General features: G+C 42.7%; 1 protein-coding gene across 3 annotated transcripts in view; it reads right to left on the bottom strand.

Annotated features, from left to right (window-relative positions):
• The window catches only part of NPAS2 (neuronal PAS domain protein 2), a 248,538-nt gene that overhangs the window by 75,644 nt on the left and 147,794 nt on the right, over nt 1-25,100 (bottom strand). For all 3 annotated transcript variants that reach the window (XM_030201427.1, XM_030201428.1, XM_030201429.1), the window contains exons 8-10: nt 15,101-15,219; nt 10,866-10,948; nt 2,605-2,711 (exon numbers count right to left, since the gene is read on the bottom strand). In XM_030201427.1, coding sequence (XP_030057287.1) covers nt 2,605-2,711; nt 10,866-10,948; nt 15,101-15,219 — 309 coding nt within the window. The remainder of the gene's footprint in view (nt 1-2,604; nt 2,712-10,865; nt 10,949-15,100; nt 15,220-25,100) is intronic.

The raw sequence follows: 25,100 nt of genomic DNA, 5'->3' as shown, positions 1-25,100 counted from the left end.
CCACAGATTTAAAAAAAAAATTGTGGGCTGTGGTGATATTAAGTCTAGTGAATAGGATGCATTATAAAGCTGCACTCAAAGTAAAATATACTCAGATTACAAATGCTGAACATCTCATAGGCCTCAAAAATGCTGCAAACATTTGGCTATGATAGCTTGGCAGAGTTAAAAAAGGGGTTGGACGGTTTCCAAGAGGAGAAGTCAGTAGACTGATACTAAATGGACTTGGGAAAAATCCACAATTTCGGAAATAACTTGTATAAAATGTTTGTATGTTTGGGTAGCTTGCCAGGTGCCCTTGATCTGGATTGGCCACTGTCGGGGACGGGATGCTGGGCTCGATGGACCTTTGGTCTTTTCCCAGTATGACATTACTTATGTACTTATGTAAAATGCACCATCATTCTGGACCATTTTAGATAATTATGAAACAGAAATGTACAACGGGATTACAGTCAACTGCTGAAAAATGCAGTGTACAACTGACACCTTACAGAGAAAGGACTATGGAGCTCTTTCACTAAGCTGTGTTAAGCAGCTAGCATCAGTTTCACTGCATGGTAGACATTAGCACGGACCTGCACTAACAGATACTGTTCATTAAAACCAGCCAATGAGGCAAAAAACTTGCACTAGCTGCTTAACACAGATCCTGCTTAACACAGATCCCGCTCCCCCCGTTTTCTATTTCTGTTGATGGCTCTCTCATTCTCCCTGTCTCCTCAGCTTGAAACCTTGGGGTCATCTTTGACTCTTCTCTCTCCTTCTCTGCTCATATCCAGCAGATTGCCAAGACCTGTCGTTTCTTTCTTTACAACATCCGTAAAATCCGCCCCTTTCTTTCCGAGCACTCTACCAAAACCCTCATCCACACCCTTGTCACCTCTCGTTTAGACTACTGCAATCTGCTTCTTGCTGGCCTCCCACTTAGTCACCTCTCCCCTCTCCAGTCGGTTCAAAACTCTGCTGCCCGTCTCATCTTCCGCCAGGGTCGCTTTACTCATACTACCCCTCTCCTCAAGACCCTTCACTGGCTCCCTATCCGTTTTCGCATCCTGTTCAAACTTCTTCTACTAACCTATAAATGTACTCACTCTGCTGCTCCCCAGTATCTCTCCACACTCGTCCTTCCCTACACCCCTTCCCGTGCACTCTGCTCCATGGATAAATCTTTCTTATCTGTTCCCTTCTCCACTACTGCCAACTCCAGACTTCGCGCCTTCTGTCTCGCTGCACCCTACGCCTGGAATAAACTTCCTGAGCCCCTACGTCTTGCCCCATCCTTGGCCACTTTTAAATCTAGACTAAAAGCCCACCTCTTTAACATTGCTTTTGACTCGTAACCACTTGTAACCACTCGCCTCCACCTACCCTCCTCTCTTCCTTCCCGTTCACATTAATTGATTTGATTTGCTTACTTTATTTATTTTTTGTCTATTAGATTGTAAGCTCTTTGAGCAGGGACTATCTTTCTTCTATGTTTGTGCAGCGCTGTGTACGCCTTGTAGCGCTATAGAAATGCTAAATAGTAGTAGTAGTAGTAAGTGCAGGAGGGGCTGATTGTGACATCTAATGTGATTGCGTGGCTGCACTTAATCCCACTTAACGTGAAGCACAGCCTCACTACCAGCAGTCTGTGCTTGGAGGTGATTATACGGGCTGGATTCAGTAAATGGTGTCGAAAAAATTCAGTGCTAAGCGTTATTCTATAAAGAGCATGTGTCTTATATAGAATAGCGTTTAGCACGGATTCTGCGCCTAACCTATGCCTGTTAAAACCTTGTGTAAATGCGGCTGCCCAAGTTAGGTACGGTTAAGCAGTATTCTGTAATTCCGCATGCAATTTTCAGAGGCCCCCGATATGCCCTTGGTCATGCTCCCTTTTGAGATACATGCCATGGGAGGTGCTGTGCCTTATAGAATAGTGCACAGAGAGATGCGCAAGCTAATCTTAATGAATGCCAATTAACATCAATAATTGGTTGTTAGCATCCCATAACTGATAGTTCAGAGCTCACTGTCCAATTTATTTGTATGCACATCTTGGAAGTGCACCCAAATTTGGGGGGGGGGGCACATCTTTGGATGCCATATATAGAATCCGGGGCAGTGTAGGCATGTGTCTTAGAAGGGGGAGGGAGTAAACAGACTAGGGGAGGAGAGGTCGGGGGATGTGTCACCATGGCATTTTGTTTTCATTTTGAATATTGGGCCAGCATTGCATTGCCTTTTCACAGATATCATGGGTGCTCCTGTGCTATCTGCCAATGTATGTGATGTGATGTCCATATGCCAGTGGTTCCCAAGCCTGGTCCTAGAGGCAACCCAGCCAGTCACGTTTTCAGTATATCCACAATGAATATTCATGAGATAGATTTGTATGCAGTGGAGGCAATGTATGGCAAGGAATTTACATAAAAAGCTTTTCAAAGTGTACCTTTCCAAACTCACTTCCTGGACAAAGAGGTGGAAATGGTTGATTGGACAGGTACAAAAAAAAAGCACAGTGTTAGGTGTGGGGTGGAAGAGAACTCATTTGCCACCTAAGCTCCTATCTGAACCAGTTATAAGTGTTCAGGTAAATTTGTGCACAGTGATACTTACAATGCTCATGGCATCTTGCTAGAAGCTCCAAGTCATCTACATGATAATAATCATAGCCAGAAGTACCCAGCACTTCAAAAGGTAAATACCCTATAACTGGCGGAGCCCTGTATACGAAAACAGAATAATGCCACTTAAGAATACAAAATATTTTATTTTATTTGTGGGAAGCACTTGCGAATAAGAAAGCAGGCATTCTCTTTCTTCTGGTTATAATTTCCACTGACTTCCTGTAAAATGTTGCATACAATGTAAGATGAACTGTTTAGTCTGGAAATGCCTGCGCAAACTGAGTGTCTGCCAGCTTCACACAGTATTACAGAGGTACAACATATGCCCAGTCATAATTTGCATTCTACATCAAGGTAGGGTTACCATATGGCTCCAGAAAAAGGAGGACAGATTGAGTCAGTCAGTCTGGGTTTTACTTCCATTGCTTTCAATGGAAGCAAAACCTGGACTGGATCAATGTGTCCTCCTTTTTCTGGAGCCATATGGTAACCCTACATCGAGGGCTTTGGAAATGCCTATCTTTAAGTGCGGCTCATTTAGGGTCTCTTTTACTAAACTGCGCTACCAATTCCTGGGTAGCAAAAGTGACACAACCCATTCAAAATGAATGGGATGTGGCACATTTTCTGAAACCAGGAATCAGTGGCGTAGCCACAGGTGGGTCTGGGTGGACCGGGATCCATCCACTTAGGGCTCAGGCCCACCCAACAGTAGCACACATCTAGCGGTAGCTGGTGGGGATCTCAAGCTCCGCCAGCTGAAGACTTCCCCCTGATGGTAACGAAAACACTACTCTCCACAATACCAGCACCTGTGCATGCTCAGTTTTCAGCACATGCCTGCTGCTGACTGCCAAGGTGGAAAGAAGCGTTTTCCCACTAGCTGAGATATTTTTTTGGTGGGGGGGGGGGGGGGGGAGAACAGTTGGTGCCCACCCATGTCTTGTCTAGGCCCACCCAAAATATGTTGTCTGGCTAAGCCCCTGCCAGGAATCGCTAGCAGTTTTGTAAAAGGGACCCTTAGTTACCATCCACATTCTCAAATTTGTTTCGTGTTGGGACCAGTATTATGGAACCAGCTGCCACTGAAGGTTAGGAAGAAATCAGGCTTCCTAAGCTGTAGTAAGAAGGTCAAGATTTTTGGTTTAAAAAATCATTTGCAGTTTGATTTACAGGATGGCTATAATTAGTTAAGGAGGTTGGGAAGAAATAGTGCAAGGGATTTTATGTTGACTTGTGATGTCAATTTTGTTGTTTTGTGATGATAATTTTATTACATATTTCTGCCATAACTCGCTTAGGGGTCCATTTACTAAGGTGCACTGAAAAATGGCCTGAGGTAGTGTAGGTGCAGGTTTTTGGTGTGCGCGGATCCATTTTTCAGCGCATCTGTAAAAAAGGCCTTTTTAAAAGTTTTGCCGAAAATGGGCGTGTGGCAAAAATAAAAATTGGCGCGCGTCCATTTTGGGTCTGAGACCTTACTGCTAACGGTAAGGTCTCACGTGGTAACCGGGCGGTAATGACCTATGTGCGTCAAATTCCACTTGACACGCGTAGCTTGTGTGCATCAGAAAATAAAAAGTATTTTTCAGGCGCACAAAGTGGACACGCACCAAAAATGAAATTACCGCATGAGGCATGTGGTAATCGGGCGCAGGGCCGGTCCTATGGTCTCTGGCGCCCCCTGCAAACTATGAGTTGGCACCCGCGTGCCCCCGCCCCCCCAGCATCTCCTTTCTCTCTTCTCCCACCCTGCCCCTGTCCAGCGATTCTCCTTCGCCCCCATCCCCCGCCGCCCTTGGTGCTTTAAATCTTTAATTTACCTCCGTTCCAGCAGCCGTGTCATTTGAAAGCCTTGCCCCGACTCTAGCCTTCCCTCCCTTCGTGAGTTCGTTCTGCAGTTCCGCCCTCGAGGAAATGACGTCAGAAGGCGAGACTGTGGAATGAACTCACGAAGGGAGGGAAGTCTAGAGACGGGGCAGGGCTTTCAAATGATGCGGCTGCTGAAACGGAGGTAAATTAAAGATTTAAAGCACAAGGGCGGCGCGGTATGGTGGCGCAGTGCCGCAGCAGCACCCTTGAAGGCAGGCGCCCCCCTGCGGCACTTACCCCGCTTACCGGGTTTGACCAGCCCTGACCGGGCGGTAACTCCAAATTGGGTGCACGTAGGTGCCTACAAGGCTTAGTAAAAGGGCCCCTTAAAAGTGCCATAATAGGTGAAATAATAATGATAATAATAATAATCTAGGATGATTAGAAGTCTCAGATTTGCTACATGACCAAATCAAAATGAATACTAACTCAAACTGTATCAAGTACACTTGAAAAATTCTAAAATCAAAATTAAGTAGCTGTAATGTAATTAATACCTAGTCATTAACTAATAGATATTATCGCTCCTTTATCAACTAGACAACCTGTTAGAATTACTCCTACCCCATGGTTTTCTGTAGATATAGGTGAATTAAAAAGAGGCTGCAGACAAGAGCCTGAAGGAAATATAAGGATTTCCAGACGCACTTAAATTGGAGAATTCAGACTACGAAATATAAATTAGTGGTAAATGAGGCAAGGAAAATGTACATAAGTATTGCCATACTGGAACAGACCAAAGGTCCATCAAGCCCAGCATCCTGTTTCCAACAGTGACCAATCCAGGTCACAAATACCTGGCAAGATCCCAAAAAAGTACAAAACATTCTATACTGCTTACCCCAGAAATAGTGGATTTTCCCCAACTCCATTTAATAATGGTCTATGGACTTTTTCTTTAGGAAGTCGTCCAAACCTTTTTTAAACTGCACTAAGCTAACCGACTTTACCACATTCTCTGGCAACGAATTTCAGAGTTTAATTCGTTGCCAGAGAATGTGGTACTATAACCAGAAGATTAGTTCATCTAATTTTTCCTCCAAAACACTTTTTAAAGTGTTTAGGGGCTCTTTTACTAAGGCACATGGGTGTCTACGAGCGTACAACACGCATCAAATTGGAACTACCACCCGGCTACTGCGTGCCCCAGGTGATAATTTCATTTTTGATGCCTGTCCAAAACACACAGTAGAAATTTTCTACTGCGTGGCACTTACCCAGCGGTAATCGGCAGTGTACACACGCCAACGATTACCACCTGATTAACGCGCGAGACCTTACCATTAAGTCAATGGGTGGCAGTAAGGTCTCAAGCTGCAAACAGACGCGCACTGATTTTAATTTTGCAGTAGGTCCATTTTCAGCCACAAAAAAGGTCTTTGTTGTAGGGGGTACTGGTAGTGCTGCACAAATGAAAAAAATGCTCCTGATGAAGCTGGTGTGAAACAGCTGTTGAGTGTTGCAGTGCTTTCTCAGATAAGTGCCTGGGAGATTTCAATTTATTTGGACTGTTTAAATTGTCACTATAACAGAAAATGCTTTAAAAATATGCTGATAATATGTTCAATTAAAGGAGGCTTTTCTGGACTCGTGAAGAAGTATGGCAGGTCATTAGTCTGAGCTTGTCTCTAGATATGACTTTAGCCACTGAAATCCTTTTCCTTCTCATTGTTTCAAATTGTTCAGCAATTCCACTGTTACTTGCTAGTTGGGTATAATGACATTGGTTTGAAGAGAAAATAAAGCCAACAAGTATAGTTGTGTGTAATTGTTATGATAATTTATAATTATATTGGAGATCATTTGATGATTCTTGATGTACTTCTTAACAGAACTATGTTAACCGCTTGCTTGTGATCCCCTTTGAATCTTTTGAGGAATAAAGCGGAATAGATTAGATTAAAAGTAACCTAACAGAATCTTATTATTGGTGTTTAAGGTGCTAAATAATCTGTTTTCTCTCATCATTGCTACAATATTGCAAAGCTAGGATTTGAATGTCTAAAACTGCAATACGTCCATAAGGCAAGGGGGTGTATTTTGGGCAGGACTAGGGAGGGGTCAAATATGGACATCCAACTCCGATTTCAGAAGGGAAGGAACCTCTATGTCCAAAAAGATGGACATTGTTATTTAGACCTGGTACTTGACATGTCAAGGTTACAGAAAGTTGCTCTGATTAAGCAGCTTCCCACTGGAAGAATTAAGGCAAGTCACCTTCTACGTTCCCCAGAAGTTGCTAGCTCCCTCCCTCTCCTCAATGTGAAACTAGCAAGAGATATGGGGCTATATGACAGCTTCAGGAACTATGCAGAGCTGAAGAGAAGCCTAAAGGTTAATGCAGTGTCCTGAAAACCAAGGAACCGAGGTTCTAATCCCACTTCAGCTATTTCTGATTTTTTTTTTTAATTGTGAGCTCTTCAGGTACAGGAAAATACCTACTATATCTGAATGTATATGAAACCTGCCAAGACTGAAAGCTATTGAAGTGATGTATATTCAGGTACTGTAGGTATTTTTCCGTTCCTGGAGGGCTCACAATTAAAATAAAAAAGTCCAAAAGAGCTGAAGTGGGATTTGAACCACTGCTCTAACCATTAGGCTACTCCTCTGCTTTGCATGAAGTCTATGTAGCCCTTTTACAACATGGATGCTCCTATGCTGCCACAAAGACATCCATGTCCCTTGTTTTTCCCCATTCAAAATTTGGACTTTTCATTTTGTAAAATACATGTTCATGCTGGATGTCACCAGCACATGGATATCCATTTCTCATGTATTGTCGAACATGTTGTATGTGAGCAGACCCTGTTCTAAAATGTGTAAGAAATCGACGTCCATATTTAATGTAGAGACTTGGATGTCCGTATTCTGATTTGGACATCCTTTCTAAAATGCCACTCCACACAAACCAAGAATCCGAGGAGGCAGAGGCCTGTTACAAGCGAAGCAAACTGTGTAACAAGAAAAGCATAAACTGGAAAATTTTAAAAAGTATTTCCATGGGTAAAACGGTGTTTTATGTGTAGAAACTGGCTTTTATAAACTATCCCTCGGATCTGCACTTAAACATATGCACATGCAGCCTATGGTAGCAATTCTATAAAAGGGTGCCTCGATACAGTGTGGGGAGCACCTATTCTATAATGGCATCTGAGTGCCTACATTCCATTATAAAATACCAGCGTAAATCTGCATCGATGCACCTAAATGCAGACATGCCCATTTATACCTGGTCAATGGCAGGTGCAAAAGGGTGCACCTATGAGTGGCAAGCAGTGTACTCAAGGCAAGCAGGGTACTGAACTTATGGTAGTAGAAGTTGCATACGTAATTGGAAGACACGCCCAAGTCCTACCCATGCACACTTCCTCCTGGCAACTGCATGCTATAGAACTGAACGTGCACCCTAACAGAATAACGCTTAGGGAACTTATGAGAGTAAGTACTACTTTGCTTTGCAATTACCAATGTTATGCGTGCAAAAGTGTGGGTGTGCAGTTATAGAATTTTTCGTTACACGTGCAGAAGTTTGCCCACCTTCAGCAAGTTATTTGTGGAGGTGGGGGTTAGGAAAGGTTAAAACAGAAAAAAGGAGAAGTCCAAAACTCCACAAAAAGAACCAAAGACAAACAAAGGGTGGAGTAAAAACACGTAAAAAGGTGTGCAAAAAAATTCAGCTTTTTATTGAAAGGACTCTCAGCCTTTGTTAAATGGACTCGACAGGGTCACCATGTTTCGGCTGAAAAGGCTGCATTAGGAGACAATGTAAATTCTGGCTGATATTTTAAAAGTAAAACATCATGTATATGGAGTCAACGAAGCCAACACTGAATCCCGCTGTGGAAAAACGCCTTCAAACCAGTTTTTGGTTCCCACGGCATGAGAATCATAAAATGTGCTATATTGTTTGCTTAATACCACTGGTGCTATTGCAGACATTTTTCCACAGTGGGATTCAGTATCGGCTCCGTTGACTCCATGTACATGATGTTTTACTTTTAAAACATCAGCTAGAGTTTACATTGATTCCTGATGCAGGCTATTCAGATGAAATAGTGACGTTTCTTTGCCACACTGAACTCTCTCCTCAAAGTGCCTTCACCTCCAACTCCCTCTTCACTTTCTCCCAAGACTCTGGCTGAGTACTTTCATGATAAGGTTCACAAGATTAAACTTGAATTCTCAACCAGGTCACCTCCACCTCTCCTTTCCTTAGTCCATTCTCTCAACCCTCCAACCCCTGCCTCTTTTTCTTCCTTTTCTGAAATCACTGAAGAGGAAACTACACATCTTCTTTCCTCCTCGAAACTAACTACCTGTTCCTTCGATCCTATTCCCACCCATCTACTTAACACTATCTCTCCTACTGTCATCCCTTTTATCTTTCATATCCTCAATCTTTCATTTTCCACTGCGACTGTTCCTGATGCCTTCAAACATGCCGTAGTCACACCACGCCTTAAAAAAACCTTCATTGGGCCCTACCTGTCCTTCCAACTATTGCCCCATCTCCCTCCTCCCTTTCCTATCCAAGATACTTGAACATGCTGTTCACCACAGTTGTCTTGACTTTCTTTCCTCTCAAGCTATTCTTGATCCACTTCAATCTGGCTTTTGCCCCCTTCATTCCACTGAAACAGCACTTGCTAAAATGTGCAATGACCTGTTCCTGACCAGATCCAAAGGCCTCTATTCTATCCTCATCATTCTCGATCTATCTGCTGCTTTTGACACTGTTGATCATAGCCTACTCCTTGATACGCTGTCCTCACTTGGATTTCATGGCTCTGTTCTTTCCTGGTTTTCTTCTTATCTCTTCCATCGTACCTTTAGTGTATACTCTGGTGGATCCTCCTCTACTTCTGTCCCACTGTCAGTTGGTGTACCTCAGGGATCAGTCCTGGGACCTCTTCTTTTCTCCATCTATACTTTTTCCTTTGTACTCTGATCTCATCCCATGGTTTTCAGTACCACCTTTACGCTGATGACTCCCGGATCTACCTCTCCACACCAGAAACCTCAGCAGGAATTCAGGCCAAAATATCAGCCTGCCTGTCTGACATTGCCGCCTGGATGTCTCACTGCCATCTGAAACTAAACATGACCAAGACTGAGCTTCTTATCTTTCCCCCTAAACCAACCTCTCCTCTTCCCCCATTCTCTATTTCTGTGGATAACACTCTCATCCTCCCTGTCTCATCAGCTTTAACCTTGGGGGTCATCTTCGACTCCTCTCTCTCCTTCTCTGAACATATTCAGCAGACTGCTAAAACCTGTCGTTTCTTTCTCTACAACATCAGCAAAATTTGCCCTTTCCTTTCTGAGCACAGTACCAGAACCCTTATCCACACTTTTATCACCTCTCGCTTAGACTATTGCAACTTGCTGCTCCCAGGTCTCCCACTTAGCCATCTCTCTCCTCTTCAATCTGTTCAAAATTCTGCCGCACGACTTATATTCCGCCAGCGTCGCTATGCTCATATTAGCCCTCTCCTGAAGTCACTTCACTGGCTCCCTATCCGTTTCCGCATACAGTTCAAACTCCTCTTATTGACCTATAAGTGCATTCACTCTGCAGCTCCTCAGTACCTCTCCACTCTCATCTCTCCCTACACTCCTCCCCGGGAACTCCGTTCACTGGGTAAATCTCTCTTATCTGCACCCTTCTCCTCCACCGCTAACTCCAGACTCCGTTCCTTTTATCTTGCTGCACCATATGCCTGGAATAAACTTCCTGAGCCGGTTCGTCAAGCTCCATCTCTGGCCGTCTTCAAATCTAGACTAAAAGCCCACCTTTGTGATGCTGCTTTTAACTCCTAACCCTTACTCACTTGTTCAGTACCCTTATTTTATCATCCCCACCTTAGTAATTCCCTTATCTTTTATTTGTCCTGTTTGTCTGTCCTAATTAGATTGTAAGTTCTGTCGAGAAGGGACTGTCTCTTCATGTTCAAGTATACAGCACTGCGTACATCTAGTAGCGCTATAGAAATGCTAAGTAAAAAAAAACATGTCGGATCCTTTTAAGAAAGGGTGAGGGTCCTTTCAATAAAGGCTGATTTTATTCGCACACCTTTCTATATGTTTTTACTCCACCCTTTGCTTGCCTTCGGTTAGGAAAGGTTAACATTTACACTCATACTTTACAAAATATGTGAATATATACATAAATTAACCCCTGAAATCTGTGGATGCCAATCAGCAGGTATAAATATATGTGCATAAATTTCCTGGGGTAATTTGAAAAGCAGAAGTATGTGCATACTTGTGTTTTGAAAACTCACAGGGAAAAATATGTACACACCATTTATGCATCCACACAGTTATAGAACTACTCTCTTAATTTGTAAACTGGATGCCTAATGCGGTACCAACCTGTGATCCAAGAACAAAAACTTCCATTCCAGGCTGTGCCTGGAAGTGAATTCCTCTAGAGGCTCTTCAACTATGCACATTTCCTGCAAAGAAAAGAAGTGCTTTATTTGGAGAACTTGTCATCAGTTTACAATCTAGAAGTGTGAAGCAAACTATCTAGTTGAATATTTAATAAATTTGATCAAACAATATGTGACACTGGGTTATTTCCGAGTTTGATGTGCTTATCCTTTCAAGCACCATAGAAAAAAATTTTGAATATCTCAGTTCTCATCTTTCCTTCACACTCAAATTTCCTATCATGGCCTACTATTATTTATTCATTTCTGTAATGTTGCTGTCCAAAGGCTATGTTGAATTAATTTAATAAAGGAGGCATAGATCACATTGGGACCTGATTTTACTTTATATCTAAATGAATATTTTTCTATTTTTCCCATTAAACAGGCTTTCTTTATCATAGATACCCAGTTTAACTTACACAAAGGCTGAACTATTAAAGTGCAAAATAATTTCACAGCTGAGGTGTTACAGAAATATTCATGAAAATACTATGAGAGTTTTTCTATGCAAAGCCTGAACAAGTAAAAAAAATGTCTGAAATTTGGACCTTGCAGTAGTAAAATTTCACATATAAGTTATTATTAATGAGTTTCCATGAAGTATAACAATTCAAAGTAGCTCATTAACAATGCATTTTTAATTGAAAAAAACCATCATATGAAAAAGGCTTTGCATGATTTTTGCAAATGAGAAATCTTGTTGAGGTTACTTTCTTTGCTGGACTTTTCTATGCAAAATTTCTAGTGAAAGCTTGCTACACAGCTCATTTGTGTTCCTAGCAAACTCACTCAAAAGATTGCTAACCAATGGAAAATCCTATGGATCACTACACCAACCCCCAAACCCACAAATTCAACAGTATAACATTGCAGTACATAAGTACATAAGCACTGCCACGCTGGGAAAAGACCAATGGTCCATCAAGCCCAGCACTCCATCTCCGACAGCGGCCAATCCAGGCCCCAAGAACCTGGCAAAAACCCAAAATTTAATAACGATCAATGGACTTTTCCTTCAGGAATCTGTCCAGCCCCCTTTAAACTCAGCAAGGCCAGCTGCCGTCACTACCTTCTCCGGCAATGAGTTCCAGTACAAATCTCATCTTCCCAAATTTACACTACTCTCTTTTTTTTCCCCCCTCCCCTTCCTTAATTAAATTTAATAGTAAAAATATCATCGGATTAGATCATAGGTCTCATGTTTCCACTGAGAAAATTACAGATGTGGACGACTTATGTATTTTCTCCTTTGGCTCAATTGTACTTTATAAAGGAATACACGACTGGCCTTCAAACACTTGGCACAGGTTTACAGATTACACAGCTGTCTGGAAAACCCTGCACAGAACAGCAAAGTGGCAGTAGTAGATACATGATGTTTTGCACTACATCCTATTTTGCACTCCACATGGAATTACCCATCTTTAGTCAAATAAAAACAGACTGCTTGATTCCTTTTTGAAGTAGTTGTCCTCATAAATACTTTTACTCAGGCCCAGATGCACTGCCACTGCCTTGGGTGAATTCCTTCAAAAAGACGGTAAATAAATCCTAATAAATAATGTGCTTTTTAATACTGGTTGTAGCCGGTTAAGCGAGCACAGAGTTCAGCGGGCTCTTTTCCCGTCATGGTAGCAGCTAACAATAATTGTATGCAAAGTTATTTTAATGAGCTAATTACTATTCAAATGTGCATTCTGAGTGATGTACAGCCGTTTTCCTAGCGATGCACAGAAAGTTTTACAGGTGGTCAGGAGCTGCCAGTACTGCTATTTGCTGCCCGTTACCGCTAATAGCAGTTGCCCCATGGCTGCAGGGCCGGCATTAGGGGTGGGCAAACAGGGCAATTGCCCTGGGCCCCCATGTCACTGGGGGCCCCAAACCTGTCTGAAGTTGAAAGATGGATAATCTGCCAGCAAGCTTTGGGGCCCACTCCCTAGTGTCTTCCCTGGGCCCCATCATGTCTAGCACCGGCCCTGCATGGCTGAGGAGAGCTGCAGCATTTGTAGAGCCTGCCCCCCCCCCCCCCCCACCACTCGCCAAGCATGTAGGCAGAGCCCTTTGCTCTCTCCTTCGCCTTGCTCTCCCTTGCTTCTCTCACTGCCTGCTTGCAGAGTTGACACCGGCTCCATGGCTGTACTGCTGCCAAGGGTCAGATCAGATTTGGCAGGTCTGGCTGCAGGAAAGTGAGTGCTGCAGAGCAGGACAGCTGGCTGTGATAAAAAAAAGTTTGAAAACAAACAAAAAAGCTACACACTGCTTTCATACATGCAGCATATATGCGTGTATGAAAGCCGTCTGTAGCATGTGCAGAGCAGCCACGCTTAGTGATTGGTTGTTCTGTGCATACTCGGCTGACCGATTGGCTTTCCCTCTGCCGAGCTGCTTGCTGTTTTTGTAAGCTCCTCATTTGCATCCTATTTTTTTTGCACATCCTTTGCTAGTTCCACCTTGGTAATTTTTACCGAGGTGGAAATAGCGATTGGTGGTTTAGTGGGACTTTGATGCATCTGGGCCTCAGTCATGAGCTATGTTGACATCTCAGACCACACTGCTGCTGATAAACCATAATGCCTGACTATGCAGTTCCAATTTGAGCATTGGCAATTCAGGCACACCTAATACACTTTTCATATGGCTCAGTGCCCCTTTACCTTCATATAGGTCCATAAAAGAAAATACATTAATTAAAAAAGATTGGAAAATTTAAAAAAGCACAATAAATAACAAAGATGCAAGCAATGTAGATGAACTGCTTAGATACAAAACATCACATCATGCCATTTTTGTCAAGTCTGAGGTAAGCCAATACTTATCCTTCTTATCACCGTTTCTACTGATATAGCAAAGATCTAATGGAGTGAATTCATAATTCAAAGTGGATACTGCTAATTCCCACCGGGGAAGATTGGTTGAGGGGCGTAGTTATCAACTATAACAGCTATATGGTAAGCTGCATTGTAGAAAAGCATTAGCATCATAACTATGTTAGTTCAATGTTCTAATGCATGCTTATTAGTTTCATTAGTATTATGCTGACATTGTATTATATCTCTGGTATTTGAATTCCAGCGCTGTTACATGTGTATATTTTTGATACTGTTACACAGTAGTTCTATTATTAGGTTTCAATTTATTGTTTTTAAGTTTACCTCATTTATTGTATTTATGCTTATACTTGGTTATTTCACTATTGTTATGCTGTTAATCAAAATTGTACATATTATGTTAAACTGTACCTGACACAGCCTTGGGTGAATCTCTTAATAAAGGCAGTTAATAATTCCAATAAATAGATAAAATAAATAAATAAACATAAGCTACCATTAAGGTGGGAATTTATAACTTATGTTCTTCCATACAGGTGATGAGGAAAGTGATGAGGAAAGTGATTTCTCCTGGATTCTTTATAGGTCGCACAAATTTGGGTGAGCAGGGCAGATATGTGTGCAAATTAATTAGTTAACAAGTCGTTCATTATTAGCGTTAATTAGTACTAGTTCGTACTTATGCATGCATCTGCCTACACACTATTCTATAATGCTGCACACTCAAAGTGTTTCATGTGCAACCGAAAGGGAGTGTGGCTATGGAAGGGCAGGTCAGAGGGCATTCTAAACATTTATGTGCAAAGTTACAGAATTAGTGGGTTGTGCATCCAACTTGTGTGCCAGGATTTACACCAGGTTTCAGCTGAGTGAGGGAATCACCGCAACACACTATTCTATAAAGAGCACTTTGCACGGAGTGCTCTTTATAAAACACAAGTTTAACGCAGATCTTTCCAGTGCCCAAATATGGACATCATTTACTGAATCTGGACTTTTGTAGCTGCACTAAGATTATGGAATACATGGAAAGAAATTTTTTAAATTGTACTTTTTCCATTTGCTATCCTCAGGTGTTATCGCCTTGGTATATTGTTTTGGCACTGCTGAACAACTGTGTGTGTGAGTGGGGGGTGTACCTAAAATTTGCAGGCATTTTCCCATTTTCTTTTTTTTTCCATTTTAATTGAATATATATTTGTTTTGTGATTTATTTTTATTATGTTTCTGTATTGTGCTGCATGTCGATCTGTTTCAATTGTATGCATTGTACACCACTTTTATTGGTTGTTTTGGACAATGGCATAGATGTTTTTATAAATACACTTGAATATTGCATACTTACCTTTAAAAACTGAGGTGTTGCTAATCGAACAGTAGCAACGAAACAGACTTGCTTTCCAAGTGGTAATCTGTAAGCCCTGGAAGCAGCTCCATCGAAGCCATTACAAGAGGTGTTAGGCACTGTGAAGATACAATGTTAACGATAATTATACTCCAATTTCACTAATGGCTACCACTGATAACAACAGAGCTTTTCATCAATCTTACTTTGGATTTTGATTTAGTTAACTTTATTTTATTGAACACAGATAAGAAAGCATGGAACAACAGTTACCAAAGCTTCAAAGAGTCACATCTACAAACCAGCGTATTCCATACAAAAAGCAAAAATAGGTCACATTTTTTAATGGTTTTGTAAAAATTAACATATTGCTAGCCATGCCTACCTTGGATCTTATAGCCTCTCACCCCTGGGACCAATACCCTCGAAACCACTAACTCTCTGCAACACTCACCCCCCCCCCCCCCATCTCCCCTCATCCCATCCATCAAACCCTAACAATAATAATAATTATATGGATGTGTATCAGAATCAAAGATAAAGTTATGGCTTCAAAACATCAATAAGCATTAGAACTACAATCTATTGAAGATAATGCTCCTAACAATATTCTGTAAGTTATGTATGTAACTGGGAGCCCCCCCTCCATGTCCCACCATAAAAGCATCTTCTCTAGTTACCTGAAACTCCTCACAAAACTGGGAAAGTTGCCAAAATACAACTTTTTCCAAGAAGTTTCAATAAAAAAATGTAAACTAGAATCCGGACGATAATTAGCACAGACAGCACTGTCAAGATGTAAGTTAGAGAATGACACGGGGATGGGGACAGGGATGCATGATAACGGTAATAATTTAAATAGGGTGGGGGACAAACTCTGTCCTCGTGTCATTTTCTAATGAGCAGTTTCCAGCTAATTGATATTCTGTAAGTGTGTACTTAGAATAGGCTTCAAATAGGAGCTATTCTAATACCTAACACCGTGATTCCCATACCTGTTCTGAAGGAACCCCAAAGGCAAGTAGAAGCTGAATGCAAAAATCCCAAGGGAAACAACAAGAGATGAGAGAGTGGGAAATGGAGGAAGACTCTGCATACAACGGGACTTCTGATGAAACAATGCTTTACTGGTACAAAAAGGCCTTCAGCTGTACAAAAAAACTCTTCTTTCATAAAGAATCAAGTAGAGAGGTGTGGTAGCCGTGTTAGTCCACGTGTTTTCCGATCTGACGAAGAAGGGCAACCTTCGAAAGCTAATCAAGAAATGTATTAAGTTATGTCCAATAAAAAAGGTATCATCTTATTTTCTTTTCCATGCTTTATTTTGTTTGATTTATAAAGAATCAAAACACTCTTCTTTCATAAAAGACTCGACATGGCACCATGTTTTGGCTAGTTACATGGAAATACTTTCAAAACAAATAGGAGGAAATATTTTTTCATTCAACGAATAGTTAAGCTCTGGAACTCTTTGCCGGAGGATGTGGTAACAGCAGTTAGGGTATCTGGGTTAAAAAAAGGTTTGTACAAATTCCTGGAGGAAAAGTCCATAGTCTGCTATTGAGACAGACATGGGAAACAACTGCTTGCCCTGTGATTTGTAGCATGGAATGTTGCCATGATTTGGGTTTCTGCCAGGTACTTGTGACCTGGCTTGGACACTGTTTGGAAAACAGGATACTGGGCTAATGGACCATTGGTCTGACTCAGTATGGCTACTCTTATTCTATATACTTGTCCCACACTTTCTTGAATTCAAATCAGAACATAAGAGAGGAAGCGATAGGTGGTACGGATGGGCAGACTGGCTAGGCCAGTGATGGCGAACCTTTCAGAGACCGAGTGCCCAAACAGCAACCCAAAATCTAATTATTTATCGCGAAGTGCCGGTACTCATTATGGGCGGGGTCACCACATATGGCTCCACCCCTATGATAGCCACACCCCCTTACACCAGCCATGGCGCATATAAACAGACATCATTGAAAATATTATACTAGTATAGGAGAAAAAAATAACATGATTTTCTTTCATTATAAATCATTTCTGTAAGTTGTTACAGCTCCAGTATACCCAGTGCAAAATAAGACAGCAGATATAAATTCTCAAATTGGACATATTCTAAACACTAAAATGAAAATAAAATGATTTTTTCTACCTTTGTTGTCTGGTGATTTTGTTTTTCTATCCATATTGGTCCTAGTCGCTGATTCTGCTGCTCTCTATCTGTTCTCTTAACTCCGTTTCCAGGGCTTCCTTTCCATTTATTTCTTTACTTTCCTTCCTCCATTCTTCTTCATTTCTTGCCCTCCATCCATGTCCAGCAACCCTCCTCTCCCCTCCAGCCACAAATGTCCACCCACCCTCCTCTCCCCTCCAGCTGCCCATGTCCAGCCACCCTCCTCTCCCCCCCAGCCGCCCATGTCCAGCCATCTTCCTCTCCCCCCTGTCCTCCCAGTGGCAGGCCTCCCTCCCACCCAGCACCAGGCAGGCAGGCCTCCCTCCCACCCAGCACCAGGCCTCCCTCCCACCCAGCACCAGGTCGCCAGGCCACCCAGCACTCCTACCCACCGAGCACAAGGCCTCCCACCCAGCACCAGGCCACCCACCCAGGCCACTCAGCACCAGGCCTGCCACCCACCCAGCACCAGGCCTTCCTCCCTCCCAGCACCAGGCCTCCCAGCACCAGGCCACCCAGCACCAGGCCTCCCACCCAGCACCAAGCCTCCCTACCTCCCACCCAGGCCTCCCACCCAGGCCACCCAGCACCAGGCCTGCCACCCAGCACCAGTGTTACCACCCCTCTCAGCTGGACTGTAGTGATGTGCTCCCAGATAACTGATGTTTGTAGTCGTGGCGAATATCCAGGGAACACACACTCGCAGCCGAGGGAGTGGAACAAATAAACTAACCTCGTCCTTTACTCTCAAAGATTAAAGGAGGAAAAGAAGCTAAATTTAGGATTTGTTCCTGAACTGGAAGAACCCCACCTTCAGATTTACAAATTATCTTTTTCTTTATTGAATACAAATGCAAGCAAATTTTCATTCAAATAAACTCAAATTCACAATTAGTGTGAGGCTTAATAGAACTGCAATAACTTATTCAGCATTCAAATGTACATGTATACCCTTAACTTTGTCTGTTTCACCTAGAAAGGCAGAAAAGAACCTTTTCAGATAAATATTTAAACTGTCTTTATATCAAAATCAGATAGTTGTTTTAATACTCTTTCCTTGCTATTGATGTCAGAATTTTAGTCTTTATGGGTATTATGGATGTTTGTGCAAGGATCTCCGTTGAACCCAGAACACTTAGGCAAGTCAGGAAAACATGGGTTTTTTTTTTATATTAGATGTTGTTCTGTTCTTTAGTTTTCCCTTGAAATGTTGTAAACCAAAAAGAATGATATGTCTTTCAACACCCTTTGCCAATATCACTTAGCTGTGGTTGAATTTATTTAGGTGAGGTCTTTCTTGCGTTGGAGTTCAGCCGGAACCCTTCAGAGGATAATTCACCAATCTCTTCTCCCTAAACCTCACTTATAAAGAAAATAATCAGGGAAGCAAAAACCTTAAACTCCCTGCTTGTTCAGGAACAGACTCCACTCTGGTGACAATTAGTCAGTTCTCAATACTGTGGCCACACTCTCTAATTAAAATAAAATAAGTTAAAGGTTTTCTCACTACAAAACCTATTTCTCACTGTTGTTTCCCTAGTCTAAAATCCAGCAGGCTTCAGCGCTGCATTCAGAACCATCACACAGTAACACATTCCATATTCAAATGGTGATTCAACATTCCATCTCACACATAAAAACATAACATTTCCCTGCACAGCTATCAGATCTATTTTGAAAATACAGCACACTCATACAGAAGCAGTGCTTAATCTGCCATCTGACAAACCTTGTTCTGCTATCAGAACATGTGCACAAAACACACCTTCCACACAGCCATTGCCTACTAGCAACTTTCTCCAAATATCAGATTCACCTCTCAGTTCTTCCAAAATCCTTACACATTTTTTTTCTGACACCCTTATAGGCTTTCTCGTGTAGTATAATTCCCACCACAAATCAAAGACTCTCTCACCCTAAAATGGTAAATCACTTATCTCTGGAAATTCAGTGCTATACTGGAACATTCACACTCACCTCAGCTCACTTTCAATATCAAAGCACCCTTTTTCAATGTCACTTATTTCACTTTAAACTCAAAATATACTTTTATTTCTTACATTTCACATACTCAGCATACGTTTCTCTCCCAGTCATTCCCTGCTCTGGTCTTCAGTTCACTCAGCAGTCTCCCTGGCAACTCACCCCCCCTAGAGGCAGGGTTGCCAGGTGGAAAATTTTTTTCCCACCCAAATGAGCCCAAATCCAGCCCAAAACCCGTCCAAACTCAAACCCCGCCCCTGACACCCCCACCCCCGCCCCGCCGTCATCAACCCCGCCCCACTGTCATCGGCCCCGCCCTCCGTCATCGGCCCCGCCTCCCCCGTCATTGGCCCCGCCCAAAACGTCACTAACCCCGCCCCCCGCGGCCGAAAAAAACACTCAAAAAACCGCCCAAAAGACACAAAACAAGCCCAAAAAACCGCAACCTGCTGCGGGCAAAAATTTCCCGCGGCGGGTCGCAGAAAACCGCCCACCTGGCAACACTGCCTAGAGGAACACCTGATATCACTCAACCAATCAGCTTGTTAGTTAAAGACTGTTTTTTTTTTCTCTGATCTGTTTAGAATCTTGGCTGCTCTCCCTCCCCCATAGAAGTTACTGCAAAACTTCCTATATAGAGAGTTTCAAAGTCAATTTTAACCTGACTTGTACCCAAAACAGCAAGGAACATTTTATAGTACAATCCCCACTTAATCATGGTTTATTTCTTGAAAAATAAAACCATATTTAAGAAACATCTCACACTTTCTTCACCTAACTCTATTAATAATTCCCAAACTAACTTTAAACCTTTTCCAGTCAGCAGCATCCACCAAAACTCTGGAACAGCCCCCCCAGAGCCCCAGGAAAAAAACATTTAATATATGTTACCATATATTACACCAGGTCTGCCACCCATCCACCAGACCTCCCACCCAGCACCAGGCCACCCACCCAGCATCAGGCCAGCACAAGGCCATCCACCCACCCAGCACTCCCACCCAGGCACCAGGCCACCCACCAACCAGACCTCCCACCCAGCACCAGGCCGACCTCCCACCCACCCGGCAGCAGGCACCAGACCACCCTCCCTTCCATCCACCCGGCGTCAAGCATTCCTTCGTCCCTCCCTCCCACCCGGCACCAGCCCGCCTGGCCTCCCTCTCTCCCTCCGAGCAGGAAATTTAAGTGTCTTCCCTTGTCGGGGTTAAGGCAGCGTCAGCAGTAACAGTGAAAAGCGTGCTGCTGGTTCGGCGCACCTTCAGCCTTCTGTCTCTCAAACTCTGGTCCCGCCCTCATTTCCTGTTGGGGCGGGACCAGAGTTTGAGAGACGGAAGGCTGAAGGCGCTCTGAACCAGCAGCATGCTTTTCACTGCTACTGCTGACGTGGCGTTAACAGCGACAAGGGAAGACTTTTAAATTTTCTGCTTGGAGGGAGGGATGGAGGCCGGGCGGGCTGGTGCCGGATGGGAGGAAGGAAGGAATGCTTGGCATCGGGTGGGTGGGTGGGAGGGAGGGCTGGAATGGGCTGAGGCAACAGGTGGCGCGCGTGCCCTCTCTGGCACACGTGCCATAGGTTCGCCATCACCGGGCTAGGCCATATGGTTTTTTAACTGCTTTCATTTTTTCTGTTTCTATTTCCATAACCAAGAAATACAAAAAGTCATATTGTATTCCTTTGATTAATTTGAAATCAACCATTCTACAGGTAAACCAGAATTCACCACATACGAGTCACAAATTATTTTCTGAGCACATCATATTCATTATTTAAAAGATTAAAAAATAACAGTTTTTTGGTTTAATATATTGTTCTGGCAATTTTTGTAATTAGGTTTGTCTACCAGACAAGTGAAAATTTATTATGGTAACATTTGGGCTCCCAGTTTTTGAATAAATATATGGGGGTAACATAATACAATAATACATCAGTAAAAGCACAATAAAAAAATCATTAAATTTGTAATACCATATCAAATTAATCAATATAAACCCAATGGAAATAAAATATTAAGCACATATAATAGTAAATTAAGGCCTTTTTTTTTTTTTACTAAACTGTGCTAGCGATTCCCAGTGCAGCAAATGAGAGGAAGCCCAAGAAACTGAATGGGATTTCTCTCATTTGCCACACGGGAATTGCTAGTGCAGTTTAGCAAAAGAGGCCCTAAATTAGCTTAACTTATTTTTACAATAATAAAATTTTTCACAAACAGTCATTTTTAAAGCCCAAAACTCTTGCTGTAATTTTAATTACATCACAACTCCATTAAAAATCCTTCACTAGGAACCTCAACGCAAACTCTAGCCCCTCCCCACTCACTAAGAAAAGACTGCATAGGAGTAACTCCTGTACACAATATAAAATTCCACTCTTACCAAACTAAACATTCTTATGATATCAAAACAACCCTACCTGCCAGATGTACTAAAATGCTACAAAGTGTTTACTGTGCAAAAACTAAAGTGAAACATACTTTGTTTTCTACACTAGTTGCTTTTTTGCATTTGCTTTCTCTGGTCTTGTATGTTAAGACTAAATACAAAACACATGCAGACCAGGGGCGTAGCCAGACCTCGGCGGGAAGGGGGGTCCAGAGCCCAAGGTGGGGGGGGGGGCACATTTTAGCCCGCCTCCCCAGCCACCGACCCTCCCCCACCACTTTCAACCCCCCCTGCCGCCGCCACAAGGTATCTTTGCTGGTGGGGGTCCCCAACCCCTGCCAGTCTTAGTTTTCTTCAACGCCGTTCTCCGGCACGTTCGCTGATCTGTGCTGTGAATCCTGACGTACAGCACAGATCAGCGAACGCGCCGGAGACTGGCACTGAAGAAGACTAAGGCTGGCGTGGGTTGAGGACCCTCGCCAGCAAAGGTACCTTGCGGTGGGTTGAAAGTGGCGGGGGAGGGTCGGCAGGGGGGTGTCAAAAGTAGAGGGGGCCAGGACTAAATCTGTGGGGGCCTATGCCCCTGAAGCAGACCATTGTTTAGTGGGATGGGGAGCATAAAATTTGAAATGTCTAATTTAAATGGGTTCAAATTATACATGGGTTCAATGCTACTATTCATTTAGGCAGTGCTTTTGAATATACAGGCAAAGTGGATGTTTCAATTATGACTGCTCATTGTGTAGCCAAATAGATGTATAATATATACATCTAGCAACTGAATATTGCTCTTATATGTATATACATGTAAGCACAATAATCAGCTGCTAATAGTCACTGTCCCTGGAGTATCCCACAATCCTGCAATTTTTGGCTGTATAATCCTGGACATATAACAATGTATATATCCAGGAAGCATTGTTCCTCATCTGTATCAGGTGTCTTCTATAGACAGCGAGATTGATCAGGCACACATGTGGGTAATGTCATCTTATGTCGCTGGGACAGAATTGCTCTCTCAGAGCTCAGAACTTAATGTAATATTTTGGGCATGCACACCTCTTCCCATTTGCAGGGGTCTCAGCTTCTCAGTTAGTGCCAAAGTTCAAAACACTTGTGCAACTCTCGGGGAGCTGGGGGAGGGGGGGAGATTGTGTGCTTGATCAATTCTGAAGGAAAAGTCCATTGAACATTATTCATTTGTTTTTGTTTTTTTTAATATTTTATTTTATTTGGGGGCGGGGTTGCCAGGTTCTTGAAGCCTGGATTGGCCACTGTTGGAGACAGGATGCTGGGCTTGATGGACCCTTGGTCTTTTCCCAGTATGGCGGTGCTTATGTGCTATCTACAGAAAACATCTATTACAGGTGAGCAACAACCAGGATTGAGTTAGGCACATAAGCGGGTGACTCCCAAACTTAGCACTGCTCACTTTTTTTGCATGGTCACATAAATAACAGCAGCCTACAGTTTAAAAATGCAGGACTTACTACTTCATGTGAATAGACTGGCCAGCATATCTTGACCAATGGTACTGTCCTGTATTGTGGCTTGGTCTAAACAGTAGTGTGGTGACTGTATAAAGCAAGGACCATGTCATTGCTTTATTGATTGTATTATCCAGTAAGGCAGACTTTACAAGAGCCACTGTGGCTGCAGTGACTCTTTATTTGGTGAGATATTTCTTTAGGGCCCAGAAGAACATCCATTTGTTCATAACAGAATTGGATGCAGAATGCCAACCAATTTGCTAGAATTCTTTTGGTATGCCAATTCTGCTGGGGTCAAAGGAGACTTCCTGATTGACTCTGTTCTTTTAAGATAGTATGCCAGGGCCCATTTACAGTCTAGCGTGTGAACAGCTCTCATCTGTTTTGGAAAGAACACAGGAAGCATTATTTCATCGTTGATGTGAAAGATATTACTAACAGGAAAAACTTGAGATGAGTTTGTAGAACTACCTTGTTATGATGAAATTGTGTGTCGGTTTTCTAAACTACCAGTGCTTCGATTTCACTCACTCTCATATAAGAGGGAATAGTTACTAGGAAGAGCACTTCTCATGTAAGGTGCTTCAGAAAGGCAAACTCCAGTGGTTCAAATAGTGCCTTCACAAGGGAAGTTAATTCAAGATTCAGGTCCCATGCAGTTTCTGCAGGGGTGGTTTGACATCAAGAAGTCCTTCATGAAGCTTGAGATGATGGGACACTAAGAAGGTGGAAGGCTACTGACTAGAGCATGATAGGCAGAAAAGGCACCAAGATACACTCTAATCAAAGATATATAGAACACAAGATCATTTAGATGATATAAATACTGAAGTATGGCAGTAGGCCAATGAGTGGTAGGATTGTGACGATTCATGAAGTACCTTTTTCATTTGAAAATGTATGTATGCCTAGTGGACAGTTTTTCTTGTAGCTATCAGAATGTCTTGGATCGGTGTTGGCAAACCTAAAACTGAAAGTAATGTCTGCTTAATTTCCAAGCTATGGGGGATAGAAACTTCAGATTTGGATAAAGAATATCGCCCTCATGTTGAGTGATTAATGTTTGAAACTTTTGAAGCCTGTGTGGTGGTAAAATCATGGTTCTTGGCTGTTGTTGGAATTTGTGCAGAATTTTTGCTATGAGAGAAATGTGTGTGTGTGTGTGGGGGGGGGGGGGGGGGGGACATGAGTAGAAAATAGATCATATCCAAGGGATCACTAGACCATCTGAAGCTGGAAGTCAGGGGATTGAAGGACAGAACAGAAGAGTGAAAGTTTCATGTCTTGCTGCTGGTGAAGAGGTTGATCTGAAGAGTCCCCCACTATTGAAAGACAGTTTGCACAATCTCAGCATTTAGGGACTTGTGAGGCTGGAAAACTCTGTTGAGCTTGTTGGTTAGCTGGTCGTAACCCATACATACTCACTACTAATTAGAATCTAAAGTTAAGTGGGTACCTAAGATAGCTTGAGATGTGACTTGCCCAAGGCTATGAGGCATTTCAAATGCAGAATCTGAACCCTGGTTTCCCTGGTTCTCAATAACCACTGAACTAAAGGGCCCATTTTTAGATAGGTCATGAAGAAGGGAACTGAAATGTCCAGGTTGAGACCTGTTCAATTCTTCCTGCTGAATGGAAAGCCTCTTGTAAACTATACATATACATTATAAGGATGTGCAGGGGTGTATGTGTATTTGCTGGCACATCCAGCAGAAGGTACAGTTTCATTTTAAAAACTCTGTGAAAAAAGGGCATCCAAAGTGCTTCAAAAAAGTGTTGCTGTAGCCAGAAACACTGCAGGTTCCTGGCTGTTGCAACTCAGATAGCAGGTCCCAAGTTGGAGCCGCTATTCTAAAAGATGGTGGGATAAGTAACCTTTGACTCTACTCTAGCACTCAATCACCCCAACTCTCTGACATCATCATCATCTTCTGGTTTCCTCCCAGCCCCTGTCCTTGTAGCA

This window comes from Microcaecilia unicolor, chromosome 4, assembly GCF_901765095.1.
Source record: "Microcaecilia unicolor chromosome 4, aMicUni1.1, whole genome shotgun sequence".
Classification (NCBI taxonomy): domain Eukaryota; kingdom Metazoa; phylum Chordata; class Amphibia; order Gymnophiona; family Siphonopidae; genus Microcaecilia; species Microcaecilia unicolor.
The sequence above is the reverse complement of the archived record's forward strand: the minus strand, read 5'-3'. Positions and strand labels throughout refer to the sequence as shown.